Genomic DNA, 23,185 nt, shown 5'->3' with positions numbered 1-23,185 from the left:
TGGGCACCTACTTTGAGGCCACTGGGAGCAACATCAAATGGGTGGGGAGCAACATGTTACTCACGAGCCACTGGTTGGGGATCACTGCTATATTGTTAGGTGATACGTTTTAGTCATTACAGTGGAATTCTGGGGAAAAACATAGTGGGTAGAAAATCACCGGCCATAATAGTAAATGAGGCCCATAATATCTGAGAAAGGTAGATATGGGCACCACAACCGCCTCCGTTTTCTTCATGGCTGAAGTTATTAACTGAAATAATGGGTATTTGTTTCTAGTCCATTTTTGTTTTCAGCCAATAATTATTAACTGTCACAGATAATTGGATATAAACTGATTTTAAGAGCAGTAATTACTAAAGAGTGCTTTGGCTTTAAAAAAATAGATTGCTATACCCTTAAATGCGAAGTAAAGGTATAATGACTGGGTGCCAGATGTTATGTACCCCCCATGATTGTAATCACTTACCTGATAACCCAGGTTGGGGCCCCTGTTAGCAGAAAACTGCACCGGCCTGGGGTTCATTAGCAATCCTCTTCCTTCACTCATTCAGCTCTTAGGCTAATGCCAGATGAGGCTGATTCCCAGCCTGCGGATAAACACTACACTACACTGGCGTCAGCCTCACCCTGTGCCTGCCCACGGAACCATTGCACCAGTCCAGGTGCAAGCATGCGGAGCAGACTTTAGCCCGAAAATATACTTGCACCATTTAGAAATATATTTTCCAGGCATTCATATGCTGACCAGTACTATTTTGTCAATTTAATTTTAACCCTGCTCATATAACCCCCCCCCCTCGGAACCATCTGCAGTATAAAACATTTCTATAAAGCAAACCTAGTTTTCAAATAATGTACAGAGCAAGCAATAATTTATTAAACCTTGGGTTTATCAGTCCTGATTGGATTTTCTGTCTCCTCTGAGCGACATGACCAATTTTCTTACCATGAGAGGAGACCACACGCATTCATTTACCAGCCTCAAAGACAAACAGGAGCTTAATTTACTTACATGAAGTAAAACAACATCTTTCATCCCATTGCACAATAAATTGTTTATGGTTTAGGCCAACATCTCATTCAAGTGCTCTTGTAATTTGTTTACTTGAGCGAAAGGGAAGCTGAAAACCACAAAACTAAATAGACTGTATCTTTGCTCCAGTTCAGATTAGTCATTTATTCTATACTTAAAGGGACAGTATAACTCATTTTCAATGAACAGGGCTTACAATAAACACACTTTTTGATTATTTTTTTAATGACTAAAAATCTTTATGGTACTCCATATTTGTTTGTTTTTTTTTATAATTGAATAGCCCTGCATTACATGTATAATCTAGCATCTATCAAAGGTAGCGCAGCAGTTTAGTGAGTGGAAAGCTGGCATTGTCAGGCCACTGACCGTCTCCATCAGTTGGACTTAAGATTTTTTTTTTTTTAAGGTTTTTATTTATGCATTTGTAACATAAAAAATAACAATAAACAATACAACATTGGTTCTACAAACATATTTCTGTGTCTTAGATACATCCATTATACCTATATTGATCAGTTGATCAATATAGGGGGAAAGATCTGCTCATTTGGCAACCTCGCCAAACAACTGGGTCTTATCTCCATCAATACAGATTCCAGGGGAAGAACCAACAAACTTGGCTTATTTTGCCTCATTGGAGGCATGCTGGAAGTTGCTGGAGGACCAGAGGCTTGACATTATGAATGTATCTACTGAATTATTATCATTAATATGTGTCTCGGATAATTCCCATAACCCTTCTGCCGTCAGAGGTTCCTGTGATTTTGGGGGCTACAGCAAATGCTTTCTCTGCCTGCACTAAAAGGGACCCTGTTAATATGACTGTTACCAGCTGATCCCACTGCAGCTTCAATCACATGTAAAATTATATGGACACATGGATCCAGCTGTGTCTACTGCCGTGTACTGTAACAGCACGTGACCACAGGCAGTAATAATGTATCTGTTTCTGTTCAGCAAGCGACTCTGTATGTAATGTGTATAGTTTATATCAGATTTGATGTTAGTTATCATTATACCCCACAGCACTCTGCAAACTGCCAAAAACTGCTCAACTGTACTCTCTCAAAAAGACCTTGTAGACTTCATATTTTATTTTGTTCCAAATATAATAGTTTTATTTTTTTCTTAGTATATATCAATAATTTAGTGCAGAGATCCATAGGGATATAGGGAATAGCCCCTATAGTTTTAAATCCCCTACCCTTTCTATTCTCACAGTTACTAGGCAGAAGCCACTGTACCTAGTTTCTTTATTGTATATATCTGTATTATTGGCCCATAGGTTTGGGATCACTTCTGTCTGTGGCGCTTCTTCTTTTGAACGAGGTGTATGTGTCTGGGGAGCCTGGAGTCAAAAAAGGCCCCCAGTGCCCAAGGCAGGACCCACTGCTCAACACCCCACTTGCCGCTCCTCCTGTTCTACCCCCCGCACGTTGCCCTACTACCCGCGGGTCAACGTGCAGGGGGCGGGTTGTGTGAGGGAGCAGTGACAATTGGCTCGGGGGCATAACAGGATGATGTGGTGATAAGTTGAGCTGGCAGGTAGTGAGCTACAGAAGTGCCAGAACTCATGGATGGCAGGCAGAAAAGATAAGTACCTAGTGCCCCCCCCTAATGTTGCACTCTAAGCAAATGACTCTTCTGCCCACCCCTAGTTCCAGCCCTGAGGCCCAGTATAGCTGTTCTGCCCTAGAGGGACAACTCTTCTAGTATAAGTTGGGGAACAGAGACCCCATGGATGAGGTTTTATCATTTACAGGACTAGCTACTGCTATAGCACATTCTAGAACATGAGAAAGCTATGTAGAAAGAGCAGCCAGTTTCCAGCAAATATTGATAGATGGAGGTAGCTCTCCCCTAGGCTTTACTTGCCTAAGTAAAGGGACCACAGTACTGAAGAGGGATTTGGGCATAGTCATAGTCATGATCCATTTCTGCTTTATGGGATCTGTGCCACATTCGCTAGAAACTTGCAAAGGTAGACCTTAAACCTACTAGGCAATCTCCTCAGGGGTGACACAGATACTTTCTTTGTATGTGATTGTATTTGATATTTTAACATACTACCTCAAAAGCCCATTTATTTAATTAAAAGTGAAAAACAATGTATCTAAATGCAGGTGACGCTCATTAAGTTTTCTGGGTTCTCTGCCAAAAGCTACTTTTAGGCTGATGCCAGACTAGGCGTACGCCTCCTACATGTGCCTGCACTGGAATGAATGAGATACGCTCGGGTGCAGGCACAAGATAGGGTTACATTAGGATTTTAGGATCCTTGCCCCAATACATTATAATAAATACAGGCAAATAATTACTATATCTCAGTTGCTGTGCTTTGCACTATTTGTACCCAGCATATATAGTGCATCAAACTAACGGACGAGATGCCTGTAGCTTTGGCCAGATATCACATTCCATGTTCCATTTGGTCACTATGTCTGTATTGCTCAACAAGGTGTGAGCACATTGTCGGACTGGGCAACCGGGATAACGGGAGAAAACCCGGTGGGCCCCCGGCCTCCAACTTCCCTGATGCGTTTCACTAGTTCGTTAAGGGGAGGATGTCGGGCGGGTGGCGGAGGCCCCTGCATGGGGTTAGGGAGGAGCGGTGGGCCCAGCACCCCGCAGTCCGACCCTGTCTGAGAAGATTGTTCTTCAGTAACAAAACACACGTATGCACATAGTCAATCACACGTGTATGCGCGCTTCAAAAGTATGGCATCCCCAGTTCCCGTGCAGCCACAATACACACAGTAGTAATCCAATAATATTCTCCTAATTGCTTTCGGAAACACATTTCCTATACTAACAGATATGAAAAGATAAACATCTTTTCCCCCGTGGTTACATGTGTTGCTAGGGGATTACTTGTACTAATTAAGTTGCGCTTTCAGTCTTTGTGTTCTTGGGCAGAAAACCATTTATGATAACGGCTTTCTGTTCAAGCAAATATGTGTCGAAGAGGAAACACTTGCACAATCAGATCTGTTTACCCTCATTCGCCCTTGAGATCATAAACCGTAAATCCCAGGGGATACTGAGACATTAACAGGCACCGGCCAGAGCTTGACATGACTAATTAGACACTTACTCATTGGTAACTTCCATACATTATTGCACTTCCATTTCCTAGCACTGTTTTCAAGGCTTTGCACAGACTGATATAGGTTGGTCTAATTGATCAACCCAGAGGCAATTTCAAGTGATATTCTTGGATCCATAATGCATTTACCCAATGAGTGTCAGGAGGCAGCTAAGGCTTCTACTCCTCTTGACCATATGTGTTGTGTAAATTTTACAAAAAAGATCAATACACACAATTAAAAGGGCTATATTGTTTAAAAAAAAATGTGGAAAAAAAGAATTTTGCCCCCTAAAATATAGAAGGAATGTGCTTAGAAAAGTTGATGCTTCTTTAATGGAAATGTCCCTGAAATGAAAAAACCTACTAGCACTTCCCATCTGTTCCAGTTCCTGCTGGCTGCTTAGCAGGAGTCAGGTGGACCTGACAGGGAACTGCAACTTTTCTTTGTTTCTGTGAATATTGGGCTACACTCCTCCTCCTGTGCTTATGGCAAGGACAAAGCCCATTGAAAGTTCCGCCATATAGTAGAATGTCACACAGTTGAAGCAACATGACATCACTTCTGCTTGGCACATGAGGTCACTACCTGGAGCTCTGATCAGGCCTGGGCTGGGATTCAAAATAGACCCTGGCATTACAAGTACACAGAGCCCCAAACAGCCCCTATAGACCCAATAAATAGTGACTGTCTGTGGCATCTTACAGCAGCCTCTTTGGCATTAGCCAGAATCCAAAGGTTGCCAGTTCAGGCCTGGCTGTGATGACGTGGTGGTGGGCGATTATGCCTGCTGTAAGTATGCAATTTTTACGTAGATGAAGATCTTTGGATTGAAACGTTGGTGTTATGGAGATATTGCTTGTTGTATAAATGATGCCACTTCAAGAATAAAAGAATGTGTCTGATTGTTTATATGTATTGTGAGCAAGTTCAGACGTACAGACAGTTCTTTGGCATAAATAAAGTCCATTAGTTATGTACAATTACAGACTTGTTATTATGTACAGTTTGACTTGTTGTCAAATAGAAGCATAAACAAAATAAAACAAAACCCTTGCCACACGTGGGCTCTTCCTACTACACAGCGTGCTTTCCCTCTCTGCTACCGGCCCCTACTGGGATTGCTGGCTTAACCCAAAAGCACAACTCCACGGAGTCGCTGTATCTTCAGAGAGTGCTTTTTGTTTGGAGAAAAACCAGCAGCACTCCGAGCTGTTTCCCCACAGACATTCAGTCATTCTGAGCCACTCACTCTCTGTGGCCGCCTGTGGCAGATCTAGCCTGCTAATTATATCTCCCCATGTGAGACTTCCTTGGGGAATTAACCCACTCAGGACCATTATACATAAGGGAGTATGGGAAATATATCTCCCTTCAAAACTCTTTTCCCGTTACCAGTGCACAGTATGTATAAAGTACGCTGGTTTTGTGTTGCTGGAACTGTTTATGACTATTTGGGGGACATGTATTACTTGGGTGACACACTTCCTATGTGGACCTGATTGATGGAAGGAATGGGTGGACCACTCACTAAAATTTTCCCTGAGCAGCTCATAGCAGTGTCATTGAGGGGCCAATGTGTGTAGCTACAGTGGTTGCCATATGAAATGGAGCATGTGCCGCTATGTGCCCATGCAGGCAGTATTGCCAGGGAGTACCAAATATGCGACAAGGTGCCGCCATATCTGCCACTTGTGGTTTGGAGACAGTGAGAAACGTCAGGAATTCTGTGTGTTATTTTCCTGCAGATTAAGTTGTACAGTTTGGTGCAGCGCAGGTCAGGAGCCTGATCCTTAGCCTCTCAGTAAGCTCATTCATACGTGCCGACTGAGTTCTATATCAGGAACAGCCTGGAGAGAATAAAAAGGATTATCAGGAGCACGGTGTACTGAGACTGGGCCAACTCAGTCAAATGGCAAGTGTTAGCATAAAAGCAAATGTACAGGTATAGGATCTATTATTCTAAATGCCTTATTCTACTTAAAGCAGTAAAACATTACATAAACCCAAAACAATTGTGTTACCATCAAAAATGGGTAAAGGATCCAATACCTGTATTTACTATTTAGACATCATCTAATGGAACAATGACAATTTCAAAAGCCTTAGGGCTGTGACACACGATTTGCCGAAGTTTCCTCTCAAGGCAACGTCGCCGACTTCGGCAAATTGCGCCGCCACGTATGCCATCCCACTGGCGATTTACATTTTAGCCAGTGGAATGGCATTTTGGGGAGATTAGTCGCCCGCGACAAGGAAGATTTGTTGCATGTCTCCCCGTGTGACACAGCCCTTAGTGAAAGGATTTCTTTAGAAAAAAATCTTTTAGATCTATGGTGTTTATGAATTGTTATATGTCAGTGCAATATTGCTAATAGGATTATAGCACAATTATTATTAGTAGTATTTATAAAGCTTGCACATATTCTACAGCACTGTACAGGTCTGCCTTCAAGCTTCAAGAAGCAACAGTGTAATTGCTGCAGATGAGCAATGGGTGTTATTTCAGTTATTCTAAAGCATTCGATCGAGTCGGAAGCACTCGGTCAGATGTCAACCTCTATGGCATCTTATGGCCCCATCCTGTCTACAGCTACATAGACCTCTTCTAATATCAGCTTGTTCTATAGGATTAAGAACCCTGCAGTTTATTGAATTTATCCCCTGATCAGGAGTTGGTTGTTTGTCTGTGGAAAAGAATTCCCATAAATTTCATTTTCAGACACTGAGAGCTTTGAAAGTCCACCTGGACCATTAAATAGTAAGTGGCAACCATGTACAGGGTAAGGTACCTCCACTGCATGTAGCTCACTAGTTAGTGTGTGGCTTGGGGGGATGCAGAGCAGAAATCTGGGGAGCTCAGGGTGAAACGCAATTTGTATAGGTTTGGGGGAGAATGCTATTTTTGATGGTTTTAATACTCCTGGAACATAGTATTAAGGTGATTATTACAACAGTCTCCTAGCAGGCTCCATCTGTATTAACCTACATTTTTTCTTCTGTATGGAGCTTAATTAATAAGAAAATCTGTTTGCTACCTTCCTTGTAAGGTTTACAGAATTCTAAACCAGGGTGTTCCCCATGCTATCTGAGTGTTCCTTAATAACATGAATCCAGCAAAAACAAGTACTGTTTTATAGGCAAATGCAGTTCATTTCCTTACTATTAAAAATACTGATATATTATTTGGTGTTTCCATTATTTTTGCTACTTTCTCTCTATTTTGTTTTCCCTTGTGTTATTCACTTTCTGATTCAGACTGACACCTGGTGGGAGGACTGTGAATTGCATAAGTGTTGAACTCAAAGCTTTCAGATAGACGCAGTATGGAAAATATTTAGCACTTATGTAAATGTTATTTTTATCTTCTCCTAGATGACATTTCCAGTTCCAAGTTTTTTTTTGTAGGGAAATAACATGAGGACGAGAGAAGGATTGTGTTAACCAGTGGGAATGTGCAGAACTAATAGAGTGAAGAATGAGGTTTTGCTGTTACATCAGGCATGTCTTATTCTCTGGGAGTGAGTGCTGGCAACCTGCCTTTCCTTCTGCATGCAAATGATGCCTGCTCAGTGCTTCTAGCAGCACTCACCTGAAAATATAGTTTAACAACTGGTAATTACCTTCTCTTTTTTCTGTTAATACCAGCAGTCTAGCCATTTTCGGCCTAAGAATAGCACTGAATCTGAATCTGTTTTTAGATCTCCCCATTCAGATATACAGGGTAGTGTGTTGGCTCGTTCTAACTGCAGGCTCCCTGTGTTGCCATTAACATGCAGAGTGAAGCACCAGCTTGCATGCATTTTCCAAGGGAACATCAGAAGCCGGGCCACTAGATGCCTATTGCCATACTGACCAAGAAGCTGGAATTGGCTCAGTGAGCTGAGCAAGGGATTGATTCCTTTAATAAGCTTTATTTCAGTCATAAAGAATTTTTGTTATATTAATGCCATGCCCTGACTATTTTGCAGCTCTCGGGTTCCTAAGTCTTTGATCAGAATATTTTTTAATTAATAGGGTTGTTCACCTTTTAATCAATTTTTACTGTGATGTAGACATTGATATTATGTTATTATTGGTTATTTATCTTTAAAATAAGCAGTTCTCCAGTTCGGAATTTTCGCAGCTATTTGGTTGCTAGGGTCCTTGGTCTTATTTAGGGTTTAAATGAGAGACTCATTGGTTTAAATGAGAGACTGAAATATAAATAGGATGGGGGCTGAATAGAAAGATAAGAAATAAAAAATAACAATAATAAAGTTGTAGCCTTTCAGAGGAATAGTTGTTGGGTGCTGGCGCCAGTGACCCCCATTTGAAAGCTGGAAATATGTAGAAGAGTAATATATTATGAAGACCAACTGCAAAGTTGCTAGGAATAGGACATTCTATAACATATTAAAAGTTAACTTAATGTGAACCACATCTTTATGTTACCTCTTGTTATCAAAAATCAAAAAGTAAAATGTTAAAAAAAGGCTGATAATTTTGTGAGCTGTCACTGGTAGTATTTATTCTGTTAAAGAAAGGGCCACACTACCATCAAGGGCAGATTGGCATTACCTGGTGTATGTAGGTGAGAATGGCATTGAAATGTGTATTTGTTATATATCCCCCCCCCATTTCTGTGCACTACTGTCCTTGTAGCAAAATAGCACATGGGTCAGTGAATATGATAACATGGGTAGAATAACCATCCCCAGTGTAGTGCCATTTCTGCTAAACAAGTGGTTAGTCTAGTGAGGCCATGCATCTGCCATCATTCCTATACAGCAAATGAATAAGCATGGGGGTACTGCGGGCTATAGATTTGACACTCCTGCTGTTAGAGCTGTGATTATGGGGTAGAATTTCTGTTTAGTGACAAGGTTAAAGAGCTTCAGCTACAAAGTATAAAGCTTTCCTTATGGAACGTGTATGTGATTAGCCCTCACCTCTGTACGTGAGAGCAGGCGGCAGCCTAATGGCGTGTTTCTTCTTCTCCAACGCTGGGTGCTTTACCCATAGAACAAAGGCAGCAGCTAAGTGCTCACTCCTTGGGATTATGGTGCTGCACATTCAGGTGCATAGTTTCAACAGATTTTAATGCACTTTGGGAAAATCTCTGCACTTTGTTAATGCACACTTATCCAGTCACATATAAGCTTCTTACTTCTCTGAGTGAAATACGTAATGTAACTTCAGATGCTAATTCCTAGAAGAAACCGACTACAGCAACAGGAAAATGAGTTGTTTTCTCTGTTTAAAGGGTTTCTCTTCAGCTGCCGAAGAACAACTTTCAGCCTTATATAATTTCTAAGATGTTGTTTATTGTTACATAGTTACATAGTTAAGTTGTGCTGGAAAAAGACCAAAGTCTACGAAGGTCTATGAACCCCAGTGTACATAAACACACACACTCATACTGAGCTGTCTATACACTCACATATAAACTATATATATACCAATACCCGTACTAAATAATTGCAGATTTTAGTATCACAGCAGCTTAGGAATCTGCCATCACAACATCAATAGGAAGGGCATTCCCTAACCTTCCCATTCCCTAACCTTCCCATTCCCCAACCTTCCCATTCCCCAACCTCACTGTCCACACCGTGGGCTGCTTCAAATGAAAGTTCCGTTCCTCTAATCTATAGGAGTGGCCTCTGGAGCAAAAAAAAAAAAAAAAGATTCCATACTATCCCCTCTAATGTACTAGTAAAGAGTAATCATGTCCCCTCGCAAGCATCTTTTCTCTAGAGAAAACAACTCCAACCTTGACAGTCTAACCTCATAGTTTATATCTTCCATCCCCTTAACCAGTTTAGTTGTAATTTTCTGCACTCTTTATATCTCATTATTATGTAAGAGACATCTAAAGAGGCAAAAGTATATTTTCATCCCTCAAGTTAATGCCACTTTCTATACGAGACAGCACTTGTTTTGCTTTAGTAGCTACAGAATGATACTGCCTAGAGTTACACAGGTTGTTATCCACAAAAATCCCCAAATACTTTTCAATTAAAGGAGAATGCAAGTCAAAATATAAAAAGCATACTGCCCAATAGTCCTACTATTGTTTAGTAAAAACGCCACACTTGAACAGGAGACAGGAAGGGAAGAGAGATTTCAGTGATGTCACTGTAGTCTTCACACTGCTGTAGGCTGCCAGCACCATATCTCAGAGAGGCAAGCAGGGATCTGGGAATTTAGATATGCAGTAAGTAATTAAAAAGTAAGTCTAAAGGCATTCTTTTTAAGTATATTAACCTTTCATTGTCCTTTAAGAAACCTCTCAACACACTATGATTTAATGTAAAATAACGCATAACTTTGCATTCTAGCTTGAATGCTTGCCCCTATAGCTGTACAGCAGGGTATTTATATAAACTGTAGTAGTCTTACTGAAGCAAACACACAAGTTACCAGTGCGGGGCAACAGCACATTATATTCAAATTACTTTCATACACTTTCATTTTTGGTGTTACTGTTCCTTTAAGTGTAGATACAAAAGTGTGGGTGGTCTGTACTTGAATATGTGTATCCTTCAAAAGTAGGTGTGGCCTAGTAATTTTTGGAGAAAATTTGTTCAACGTGGACACATTGGTTTAAAAGCGGGTAGCCTTAAAGGTTGGTGAGGCTTAAATAGGTGGCCATGGCTTACAAACATTGGTGTGGTAGCACGCATTCAATTTACACACCAAATATATCTTCTGAACGGTGCTTAGTGATGTTTCTTGAGTCTGGTGACTTTTTTTAAAGTTGTGCTTTAGAAGAAAGTACTTGACACTTTAATATAAAAAAATAACGTTAACACAGCAGAGCTTTGCTTTCCGTGGCCTGTGTAAGAGCAGCGTGGCTTGTGCCTCTGTATGATCATGTGTCTCCCTGGCGAATCCTCATATTCTGCTGTGGTTTTTCCATCATTTTATTTAAAACAAACTGAGGTCTGACTGAATTCTCCTTTCTTTGTTCCTCCAGCTTGAAAGTTCTTTTGTCTGGGAGGCCCCATGAAGGTAGCATGGATATTTCTGGGATTCAGCTCAACATGAAAGATTTGGAACGTGTGATCATATTTCTGCAGTCCAACTCAGAGAATGTGGAGAACGTGGAGCTCTGTTTCACTGAACTCACAGATGAAATGTTCCTCCAGGTCATGCCTGTTCTTAGTTCCCTCCCGCACCTCTCCACCTTAGCTCTCAATGGAAACCGCCTGACAAAAGCCATCCTGAGGGAACTGACTGAATCGCTGAAAGATCCCAAAAAGTTCCCTAGTATGACTTGGATTGACCTTGGAAATAATGTCGACATATTCTCCCTGCCTCAGCCCTTTCTAGTTAGCCTCAAGAAACGATGCCCCAAGCAGGGAAGTTTGCCAACAATTCTAGAATTTGGAGAGGGACAGCTAAATGAACTCGAGAACCAAGAAGAGTCAGTAGAGAACCAAGAAAATCAAATTGCAGGTGGAGCGAGTGAACAGAGCTCAAAGCCAGAAAGCTAGCCGAATGCTTCCTAATGTTCCCATGTAATCTGATGCCTACTGAGCTCCAAATCCGGAAAAAACTGTTTTATAAAGCATTATGTCTCCACACTATGACTCTTCATATCAGCCACCTCCAAAATGTGATTTTTTTTTTTTACTGATTTCCAACTTCATTCTGTTCTTGGCACCAGGGATTCCTTTGATCTTTTCCATTGTAGCAGTTTTGATAAATACAATGTTTTTCTAGAGAGTTCACAAGCTATAGAGTTCAGAGAGCTATCGCGGTCTGTGCACTAAAAGAGCCTAATTTCTTGTTTAATAACTGGGATTTAGGGTCTAAAGCTGGCCATACCTCGTTTCGTACGATATTTGGTGCGTGTATGGCAAGTCGCGAGTCGACCGATATCGCAGGAAGCCGTTCGGGCCAGTTAAAAGATTTTGATCGGGCGCAATAGAAGGCGCTTGACCAAAATCTGCCTTCAGCGCTGAATCGGCAGAAGGGGGTAGAAATCCTATTGTTTCTACCTCCTTATCTGCCTGTTTCAGCCCTGAAGGTTGTGTGGCCACCTTTAGAGTTGAAATAATTCCCCTGGTATGAAATCATTTACAAATAGGTGAAGAATCTGCCGCACTACGACACCCCTGTCTCCCTTTGGAAATGATTGGTGTTCTATATGGACTGTATGTACTGATTTATTGGTACGTTTGGATCACACAGTCAAGTCACACATCCATTTCTAGGGTAAAGGGCTGTTACTCTAAGGGTCATTTACAACCGCAAGTACAGTGTGCAATTTCAGACACAATTCACTATGTGTTTTATGCACAATGTAGTGATTTCCCCCATAATTCCAGTATAATTGTGGCAAATACACTGAACAGGGGCAGGGATTGCGTCAGAATGATGGATGCCTGTGAGTTTTTTTAGACATAAGTATGTAGAGATTATTGACACAGGCTGCTGTGGAACCCCCCTGGAGCAGACTCTAAGGAGGCACTTGCTGGGGCTCCCAGCGTCAATTTCTCAACTCCAACTGCACTTGCTGCTGTAAATGTGCCCTTATGTGTGTACATTTCTTATTTAAGCCCCCTGTATCTGAGCCTGATATTTGAATATAGCCTCCTTCATCTGTATAACGTTATCATAATAGGGCAGCAGGAACAGTGTAAGTAAATGAGCCCTAGGTGTGTGGCAGACATGAGTATGGAAGATCATTTCTGATATTTGAGTGCCTACTGCCTGCCATGAACAGTGGGTTTTCCATTCACATGGAGGCAGAAGGCAGCCATTGAGATCACTGCCGTTCTTCCACATAGGAGTCTTGGCTGGAGTGGAGCGGACCAGGACCAGCAGAGAGAGGAACAGCAAGAGACAGATACTACTGCCAATATGAGTTGTATTTACAATTAACTATAAAACCATTAAGAGGTGTTCATTAATATTTATCAGAAGTTGCTTTTTATTATGAAAAAATTTAGATTGGGTTTACTTTTCCTTTAATGTGTGTAGTGTAACTTTGCACTGCCCTAAAACTTTATACTAATTTGTGAAAACACAGACAGTGCAATGTTTGGCTTAATAAGAGTGTGGGGTGCAGGTAAGTAGCAATGGCACCCCGGCTGTAACACAACTCTTAACTATAATGAACATTGTTCTGAATATACCTTGAGCTAAACCCCTCGCACTGAGTAGCCATGTTCTTTCAGTGATTGCTGATATTGAAGCAGAATCAGTTTAAAGCCATCAGCATCTGCTCAAGAGTCATAGGAAAGTGATTATTATTAGTTTACAGTAACTGGGGGTCAATTATAAACATTGGACAAATTTACACCCATGGAAACCAATCATATGTTTCTTTTCATTGTTCTACCTGCAGTTGCTTAAAAAAGCTAGCTATTCACTGTTTGGGCAAATTTGCACATGGGCAGTAACCCATAGCGACCAGTGTATATCAGTGAGCCCCACTTAAGTCTAAAAACACTCAAAGTTGACTTTAACTTCAGATTAATATTTTGTTTTACAGCACGTATTGCAGTTTTTTAGGAGCCCTTTTATTTTATTGGACAATTTTGGAGTATAAACTGATTTTTTACTCTTTTACAAGGTACAAGATGAGGAGACCTAAACATGTATAATGTGTTAAACTATGTATACCAATCCCCTGCTCATGTGGGAGATACAAATGGACCAAATATTGTAGCCCGTAGCCTGCATTACCCATACAGCCCTGAGAGACTGGACTCTGCCCACACTGGCTGGGGATTTATTATTCCCTGGCAGATCTGTGCTCTCACTAGAACTATTCTGTCTCTAACAAGAGCAGTACTGCAGTTTTATAACTCACACATTTGTTTTTAATAACTATACAGATATATAGATATACAAATGCTACTCTTCAAGAAAGCAACATGTTTACATTTGTATGTGTTTTTCCCAATAAACTGCACAGTTTTAAGGTGCAAGTCCTGACTGTATTTTATTCAGCCATTTTCTAGCTATTGTACACCTGTTGTTATGAGTACGCCCCGTGTGGAACCATCAGTGGAGATTTCCCAGCATTTCAGGATGGGCTTACTGAGGGGAACCATACTGCCTGGCAATGCAGAAGTTGTCAATGCAATGGAGGGATCTTTTTATGGTTCCATTTAGCTTAACGCACCTTACTGATATTATACCACACCCTCTGGACTTCTAAGCCACTCCCCTTCTGTAGAAATAACACCATAGCAGAGCTATATGAGGTTATATGGAAACCAAACAATGGCAGCTCAAGGGGATGCTAACAAACTTAGCCAGTCATTTTCAAAGAACATGTAAATATCAAACACCAACACAGGGCTGCCCATTTACCACCTGTTACAGGGCATGGAATAAGGGCAGTGTCTTAGCGCGCTGAGCCTTCTAACTCCTAACTTGCTAACTTGCCCCCCCCCCCAGCATTTCGCCCTAGGCACGTGCCTTTTCTGCCTACCCCTTGTTATGGCCCTGGCCATCAGAGTTGGGACTACAAATAAAATGCCATTGGCCTGAAACCACACTAAAAGCCAGAATAACAAATGGTAGGCGCCACAATGCGGTTATTTCCGCCTGGTGTCATTGCAATTTCCTAGCTTTTTTTAGCTGAAGATGTTATAGGGTGAAGTGTTACATTGCACATACATGTAATTAGAAATGAAAAGGCTTTTAGTATGCGGCAGAGAAACAAGAGAAGGCTGGGTTTGTACATTGTCTCTGATTTACTCCTACTGGCAGAAACATACGGGGGGGAGGGCTCACAAATCGTACTCAGCCAAACAGAAAGCCACCAGTATTTTCCTAAATGAAACAGGCAAAAGAAAGTGCCACAGTTCTGTAAATGAGGGGGTAGCCTATGTATATGATGATGGAGACTTGGGCACTGGCAGCTACTGAATTTGGACAATACAATTACAATGGCTCTTTGATACTGCTGTCCAACTTCTGTTGTAGCGAGTGCTGGAGTGTTTCTGGCCTATGTGGGAGAGGGACAGTTTTTCTTAAACCGCACATGCTCCAAACCACATCCATGGTATCACAAGAACTTTTAAGACCATGCCCACATTAATAGTGGTAGTGCAGCAAAAACCCAAATGGTTGGTGCTCACTGCGGGGATATCGCCCTTCATTCATATCTGAAAGTTTATCATGTCATATTAAGACATACCCTTAAATCCATATGTCTCCTCCTCCTCTGTGGATAGCACAGCAACCCCCAGCACATAATTACACACCTTAGGGGCCATATAATAACTATTTCCAAGACTGCACAGGGCAGGCAGATTATGGCACACACAGGCAGGGTAGGGCAGGCAGAGTATGGCACACACAGGCAGGGTAGGGCAGGCAGAGTATGGCACACACAGGCAGGGTAGGGAAGGCAGAGTATGGCACACACAGGCAGGGTAGGGAAGGCAGAGTATGTCACACAGGCAGGGTAGGGCAGGCAGAGTATGGCACACACAGGCAGGGTAGGGCAGGCAGAGTATGGCACACACAGGCAGGGTAGGGAAGGCAGAGTATGGCACACACAGGCAGGGTAGGGCAGGCAGAGTATGGCACACACAGGCAGAGTATGGAACACACAAGCAGGGTAGGGCAAGCAGAGTATGGCACACACAGGCAGGGTAGGGCAAGCAGTGTATGGCACACACAGGCAGGGTAGGGCAAGCAGTGTATGGCACACGCAATCAGGGTAGGGCAGGCAGAGTATGGCACACACAGGTACCATAGGGCAGGGAGGGTATGGCACACACAGGCAGGGTAGGGCAGGCAGAGTATGGCACACACAGGCAGGGTAGGGCAAGCAGAGTATGGCACACACAGGCAGGGTAGGGCAGGCAGAGTATGGCACACACAGGCAGGGTAGGACAGGCAGAGTATGGCACACACAGGCAGGGTAGGGCAGGCAGAGTATGGCACACAGGGGCAGCATAGGGCAAGCAGTAAATACAGTGACACAGTGAACAGTGTGGGTGCTTACAGTCTGAGCCTGAGTTTGAACAATGCAGAGACTAAAAGGTGTGAATAATACAGTTAATATTAGTACTGATACCATTTAAAAGGTTACACAAAGGTAAGCAGTCACAGCAGCCAGACAGCCATGGGCCGCCAGTTGGACAGAACTGCTCTATGGTATCTGGAATACCCTGCTAGGATTCCTTTAGTCAGGCTATGTATGATTTTTGCCCACTCAAAACAGATAGTTTATGTACAGACCCCAAGGATTGTTCCCATCCATTTAATAAAAAATTTCAGCCTATGAAAAGAAAATGGAATGGAAAAAGTTTTCCCTTCACAATCCCATATTCTGGATTCAGAAATGTTCTATGCTTCTCTGTGAAAGAAATAGCCCACAACAGAGCAGGTGCAAAAAAACCTATCTATCCCTGGCTTGGGCAAGACTTACCAGCGATTTACCTTGAACCTAAGAAAATCATCTTAACCAATAGAAAGATAATATTGTTTTACAGGTAAGAGCTTGGCTTAACTCTCCATGAAGGAAAGTACCCTGATCATTCAGTCATTCAGAACTGCTCAGTAAATGTTGGGGAATGACTGGGGAATTTATGTCCCCACCCTTAAAGGAGACATATCGGATAAATGGGAAAAAAGGGTAATTTTGTAGGCAATTATGAATAATATCCGGTGCTGGTTTCCCTTTGGGCTAAACATTAACCCTATCTGTAACAATGGCCCCTTTATTGGAGCTCCCTATAGATCCTATCACTTCTCTGTCCGAGTTTGAAATGAAGAGTGGGTGTGTCCTAACGGTCCCTGCCAGAAGCACAGTAGGAGGGGGAGAGCCAATCACAGCCCTGCACTCACCCAAGCAAAGACAGGCTGCAGTTCCCTGTCAGGTCAGCCTAGCTGCTGATTGGTTCCTATCCTACAGTGCAGTGTACGGAGGGCCGCCGGCTCCCCAGCTCATCCAGAGAATTCAGCCAGCAGGAAGTGGAACAGATGGGCGGGACTAGTGGGGTTTTTGTGGAATTTCTCAATAAATCAGTCAGAAACACAACTTTTTTAAGCATGATCCTTCTATATCTAGAGGAGTATAATTCCCTGGTACATTCATAATTTTTATAGGATATGTCTCCTTTAACCTTGAGCAAATACAGGATCTTAATTGACTAAAGTGCAGCATTGCTTACAGATGAAGGCAACAACTGAGTCAAGTGAATCCATGTTTATTAGCAGCTGTCAGTGCACATAGAGCAGGGAGGGGATCAGCATGGATTGGGTTTTTCCTCAGACTGTGGTTCTAAGCAGGGTGCCATTGGTCCAAGCCTTAAGTGCCCATATACATGCTTAATTGGCTCTTCCCGGCACTCTGCCTTCCCTTTTAAACATAAAACTAATAAAGAGTGGCCTCATACAAACATTCACCCCTTCTGTCTGTAACCAAAGCTGCAAACACAAGAAGACAAACACCCCCTACAGATATTTATACTCATGCCCTTAATCGACCTGACAATTAAGAATAACTTGACACAGGGGAGCCAAAAAACATCAAGTCATGGCGTTTGGTGATCCACATATTTGGATAAAACAAGGAATCCTTTGATTTCCCGGAGTGGTCCCCATCAGACGTTACCATTCATTTGCATGTGACTGGGAAGTGGGTGAAGGCAGGAAAGGGTGGCATGGCCACCGCTCTTCTCCCCAGAAAGCCCACTGTGGCCTTAGGAACAAACCACAAACAGCTTCATAAAGATCAAGGTGAATAGGAAGAATCAATGGCAAACTGGACCTAGTTCTTGGTGTGCCACTATAACAGAGATAAACAGTTAAACCCATTCAGATCTTTTAGTTCAACTACAACCTATCACTGTGTTTTGATGGAATAAAGAGGCAAAAGTGACTCATCCCACAGCATTAAGGGTAATCAATACAAGTTGTCATTAAGGTAACACTGAGCCCAGGTTTGCTAGAAATTGTACCCATGTCTATGTCTAGTTGTGCACACTGAGCACCCAGAGATATCATATCCTCTTGGTTGGAAGTGTGTAGTGCTGGGTGTCTTTGGTCTGTAAGAAGCTTTGGGTGCCCGAGACCCCTGGGCTGCTACAGAATGGTCTGTACATAACGTTCTTTCTTGCTTGCCTGATACTGGTCATTTGTAAGCTCCATACACATTGTACTTTTTTTATAGCAATGATAAAGCCATTTACATAAGAGGAAAGTTTGACTGCACTATAGTGGTATAAAGCCTCCCCTTCCCAGGAAAACCCTTCACTACAGATGTCCAAGCCACAGCCAAACAATAAGATGTGGGAGAAAAGGAGAAGAACTGGATGTAACTGTGTTTACTGACACCAATTCAAAAGCACAAATTGTAGTTGGTTCTGTCCATTTTTCCCACTTGTTTGGCAAAGGAATTTAGATCTTTTCTCCCTTAAGTGTGAAAATACTGTATATGGTAAATGTGACCCTATGGGTGAGGAGCTTGTAGGCTCCACTGGGCCATGGGCTGATAATATTATTCATATATATATATACCGTTGCTAAGGGGAGGCAGTAGAGAGTTACGGGGGAGGTGCCTTATCTTGACGGACAGCGCGGTTCTCAACAGAGTGCCCGTACACACACGATCTTTTGCAGACGGTTATTGCTACTCTCGGCCTAAGGGAATATCTGCACAATAATGACACTAACGAATGGTTTGCAAATAAACTTATTTATTCTTTTCTTTTCTTTACTACCTTACCTTTGTTGTTTCTCCACACTGTATGGTTGCCTAGCAACGCGTCTTTTGGCGCCAAATAATGTATTTAAACTTTTGCTCTGTGCACACAATTGTTTCCCTGACGAAGGTTCCAGTAGGGAACTGAAACGTTGGACTAATAAACTCCACCTGATTGCACCTCTAAACATGAGTGACTGCTCTTCACTCTTCATTCTGTGTACACGGATGGCTCTCGCTGGGATCCTCCTTGAAGAAGCACCCGATCCTTAATATTCTTTTTGCTTATGAGAAAAACTACTCTAACCGTGTTATTACCCTTTGCTCAAATCATCTCATCATGTATCTTGTGTGAGTTTCTGGATCACAATTACAGAGCGACCTGGATACGCCACTTTAAAGTGAAATACCCTAGATATCAACTATTTCATTCAAGCTGCCAGATCACCAGATAATGGAGGGGAATTGCTCACAGACATCGTTTGAGGTGGACACTAACAGGGATTTCGCCTTCACACCACAAGACGTGGACAAGATCCTCTTTTCTGAAACCCCACTGGACTTGGCTGTGAGTAAACCCCAAATTGATATCTATCACGACATTTTGAACTTGAAGAAAAGGGAGCTTGATCTCCAACTACACAGGGTGTTCCTGTCCAATTACCATAGACAGAGATTGATACCTAGGGGTTTTAGAATTAACAATATCCCCACGATTGGGCGTAACAACCCTGATTTCTGCAGCAAATGGTGTGGTATTCTGAACCACTGTTCATTCGACCTGATCCTTTTAGTTGTTGAACAGGTGGGCAAGGAACTGGTTGCGGTACGTTCTGACATTGAGCGACTGGAGGCACAATACCTTGACTCCTTTAAATCTGACTCCTCCACTGACTGGCTAAACAAATTACAGACTAACATTGAAAAGTACAAACAGGAACTGACAAACTTTAAACAAAAGAAACTACAAAAGGTAGCGGACGATTACAGAAACAAGCGGGTCTATGGGTGGCTAATGGGACTGAGACAGGGGGGTCGGGTGAGCCAACCACTGAGACGCAGAAGACTCCCAAGGGTACTCAATACTGTCGACAGTTCAGACCAGTCAACAGACTCAGATGCGACGGGGGAGGGCAGTTCTGCCTCTAAGCCTTTTTTAGGGGTAAAGACCAGATCCCAAAAGGGATCAGACGGAGAAGGTGGACCAGACGGGGTGGTCGCAAACATAAGAGGAAAACCTCCCAGGGGGAAGAGAACATAATTTTCAATCTGAGTAAACACACCCTAACACAGGGTGAAATATCTCTATTATCTAAAGGCCTCTCTTTCGTACCAAGCACGACTCCCGACACCTTTGACACCCTAGTGGACATTTATAGATTTCAACGTAAGTTGAAACTTAAAGAACATTTTAGAAACTCTAAAGACACTGCTCGCCCCCGCTTTAGGGCCAAGAGTAGCTTTGAACCCCCTAACACCCTTGCAGCTGTACGCACATTTGGTAAGGTTCTCAGCCTTGAGGCTAAGACCGGTGCCACTTATACCAAATCTTATCCTAACCTATCACTGGCTGAACGCTTAGCCATTAAAACCATCAAAGCCGATAAGGATCTGGTGATCAGACCTGCCGACAAGGGGGGTTCTATCGTTCTACTAGATTACTCCTACTATAGGGACGAGTTATTGGGACAGCTTGCAGATACGGAGACATATAGAGCCCTTTCTGGTGACCCAACCTTGAGTTTTGAAAAAGAACTTGATGGGATCTTACTGTCTGCCCTCAATGCGGGTTGGCTTACTGAGGATTCAACCCAGTTTATGATTACGGAATATCCTCGTACCCCTATTATTTATACTTTACCAAAGGTCCATAAATCCTTGTCATCACCTCCCGGGAGACCCATTATCTCTGCCGTGGGTTCCTTGTACCAACCTGTCTCGACCTTTATCGATTCATTCTTACAACCCCTAGTCAAATCCATGCTATCATACACACGTGACTCCACACACGTTATCCAAAGACTAAAGGACCTGGGTGACATCCCTTCCAATAGTATTCTAGTGACAATGGATGTTAAAAGCTTGTATACCGTAATCCCACATGTACAGGGTATCAATGCCATTAGAAGGGCCCTTGCTTCAAGCCCAGCTACTGACACCCCGACTGAATTTCTCTTACAACTCCTGGAACTTACACTGACTAGAAATTATTTTCGGTTTGAGAACACCTACTACCTACAGGTCTCGGGCACGGCGATGGGCAGTGCACTCGCACCATCATACGCCAACCTCTACATGCAGGACTTTGAGTCTGCACACATCTTTCCCTTAATAGGGAAGCAGATTCTAACATACTTTCGTTACATTGACGATCTGTTTATGATTTGGGGTGATGGGGAAGAGAGCATGCTCAGATTCCACCGGGAGCTCAATGAACTGGATAATCCAATTAAATTGACCCTCAATTTCCATCAGGACAATGTAGACTTTTTAGATCTAAACATCTTTAAAACAGACTCAAGCTTGGACACAAGACTTTTTAGAAAACCGACTGACCGCAATTCTATTTTACATGCATCCAGTCATCACCCCCCAGCTACAATTAGGGGTATCCCCTTTTCGCAGTTTCTACGGGTTATCAGGAATAATAGTTCTTCTGACACGGCTAGGATCCAACTAGGAGAAATGTATGAGAGATTCCTGGAACGGGGGTACACAGAAAGTCAACTAGACCCACAACTCCAAAAAGCACTTCTCCACACACAAGCTGGACTACTACAAAAGACTACTAAGAACAGGACTCAGTCGACTCCTTTGATTTTTACAACAACATACAACTCCACCTCGACACACTTATCCCGAAGCATCCAGAACAATTGGCCAATGATTAGCCAAGATGAGACTTTGTCCCTGTATCAAGCTAAGAGACCAATGATGGGATACAAGAGGAATAGTAGCTTGCGGAACCTTCTGGTTAGGACTGACTTCAAGGGCCACTTCACCTCCCCTACCAATTGGCTAACCTCACAGAGAAAATTGGGGTGCTTCAAGTGCCCCGATTGTGTCACCTGTAGATGCCTATTGACGGGACCAAACTTCCCTCACCCCCACACGGGTAAACGTTTCAAAATTAACTACAGACTGACATGCACTTCGGACTATGTGATATACATTATTACTTGCCCTTGTGGTCTCTATTATGTAGGGAAAACCATCACTACACTACGGGAACGTATAGGAAATCATCGCTCAGCAATAAGCAGGGCCCTGAAGGAGGGAAAAGCAGACCAGCCGGTTGCCAGACATTTCCTCAGGATGAAGCACTCCCTCCCAACCTTTAGGTGCATGGCAATTGATTTTCAACCAACCCTCTTAAGGGGAGGTAACAGGGACCAGGCCCTCTTACGAAGGGAATCAAGATGGATCCATAGACTTGATTGCGTGACCCCCAGGGGCCTCAATGAGACTCTGCCATTAGGCTGCTTTATCTAGACCTTGTTCCTTTAATCATGCTCTTTGGGGTTTTTTCTACAACAATGGGTGCCCCGGGGACCTCAACAGGCCTTTGCCACTTGGCTAATGGACGTTTGCATTGGTCCCAGCGGGACTCTTTGTTTCTGTATGGTCTCTTCTATGTTTTGATACATTATGTTTCAACAATATTGTGTAACATGTATCTGTAATTTTGTTAGTATCTTGACACTACAAATATAACCAAGTTCTGATATGTAGGACGCCCACCTAAAGTGGCGACATGTATCCACTCTTCTGTCAATTATTGTACATACTTTATTCTTTAATCTTTACACTTTTTCTGTTTTCTTTCAAACCTAACTTAATGGGGTGTTCATTTGCCAGGATATCATCCCTACGTAGCTGTAGCATAATAAATGGGTAGCAGGTGTACCCCAGTCTGCTCTTTCCGCATGGGGTAGCAGGTGTACCCCACCACTCAATGGGAATCTGTGTGAGAAGCCCGCTTCACTATATGCACCTACTCCCTCTGACAGACCCCGTGTGGGGTATATGATTACCCCCCTACAACTACACTCCTTGTGCGCTCCCTCTGTGTGCCTCTACAAACTCGTTAATCCCCCACGGGGGCTACTGTGGAGCTTGGGCGCTCCCCAAATATGCCTCCATAAACCTTCGCTTTCTTTGATGGGTTTGTGGTGCGGCTGGTCGACATCCCTGGCCGAAACCAGTGATGTCAGTCCGCGGCCGGCACCCACCCTATACTGTTGCATACAATAGGGGCAGCGGAGTTGCCGCACCTGCCCCAGATGGAGGACATGGTGCAACGAAGTAACGTGCGCCAGATTGTAAGTATCGTTGCTAAGGAGAGGCAGTAGGGTGTTACGAGTGAGGTATCTTCACTTGACGGACAGCGCGGCT

At 42.9% G+C, this 23,185-nt stretch overlaps 1 protein-coding gene across 1 annotated transcript in view; it reads left to right on the top strand.

The window, feature by feature from the left end:
- lrrc75a (leucine rich repeat containing 75A) overlaps positions 1-11,998 on the top strand; it is a 124,586-nt gene extending 112,588 nt beyond the window's left edge. The window contains exon 4 of the mRNA XM_002935300.5: positions 11,087-11,998. Within this exon, the coding sequence (XP_002935346.1) occupies positions 11,087-11,606 (520 nt within the window). The 3' untranslated portion in view covers positions 11,607-11,998. The remainder of the gene's footprint in view (positions 1-11,086) is intronic.
- The last annotated feature ends 11,187 nt before the right edge of the window (positions 11,999-23,185 follow it).

This window comes from Xenopus tropicalis, chromosome 2 (assembly GCF_000004195.4).
Source record: "Xenopus tropicalis strain Nigerian chromosome 2, UCB_Xtro_10.0, whole genome shotgun sequence".
In the NCBI taxonomy this organism is placed as follows: Eukaryota; Metazoa; Chordata; class Amphibia; order Anura; family Pipidae; genus Xenopus; species Xenopus tropicalis.
This window is presented reverse-complemented; position numbering and strand designations above follow the sequence as displayed.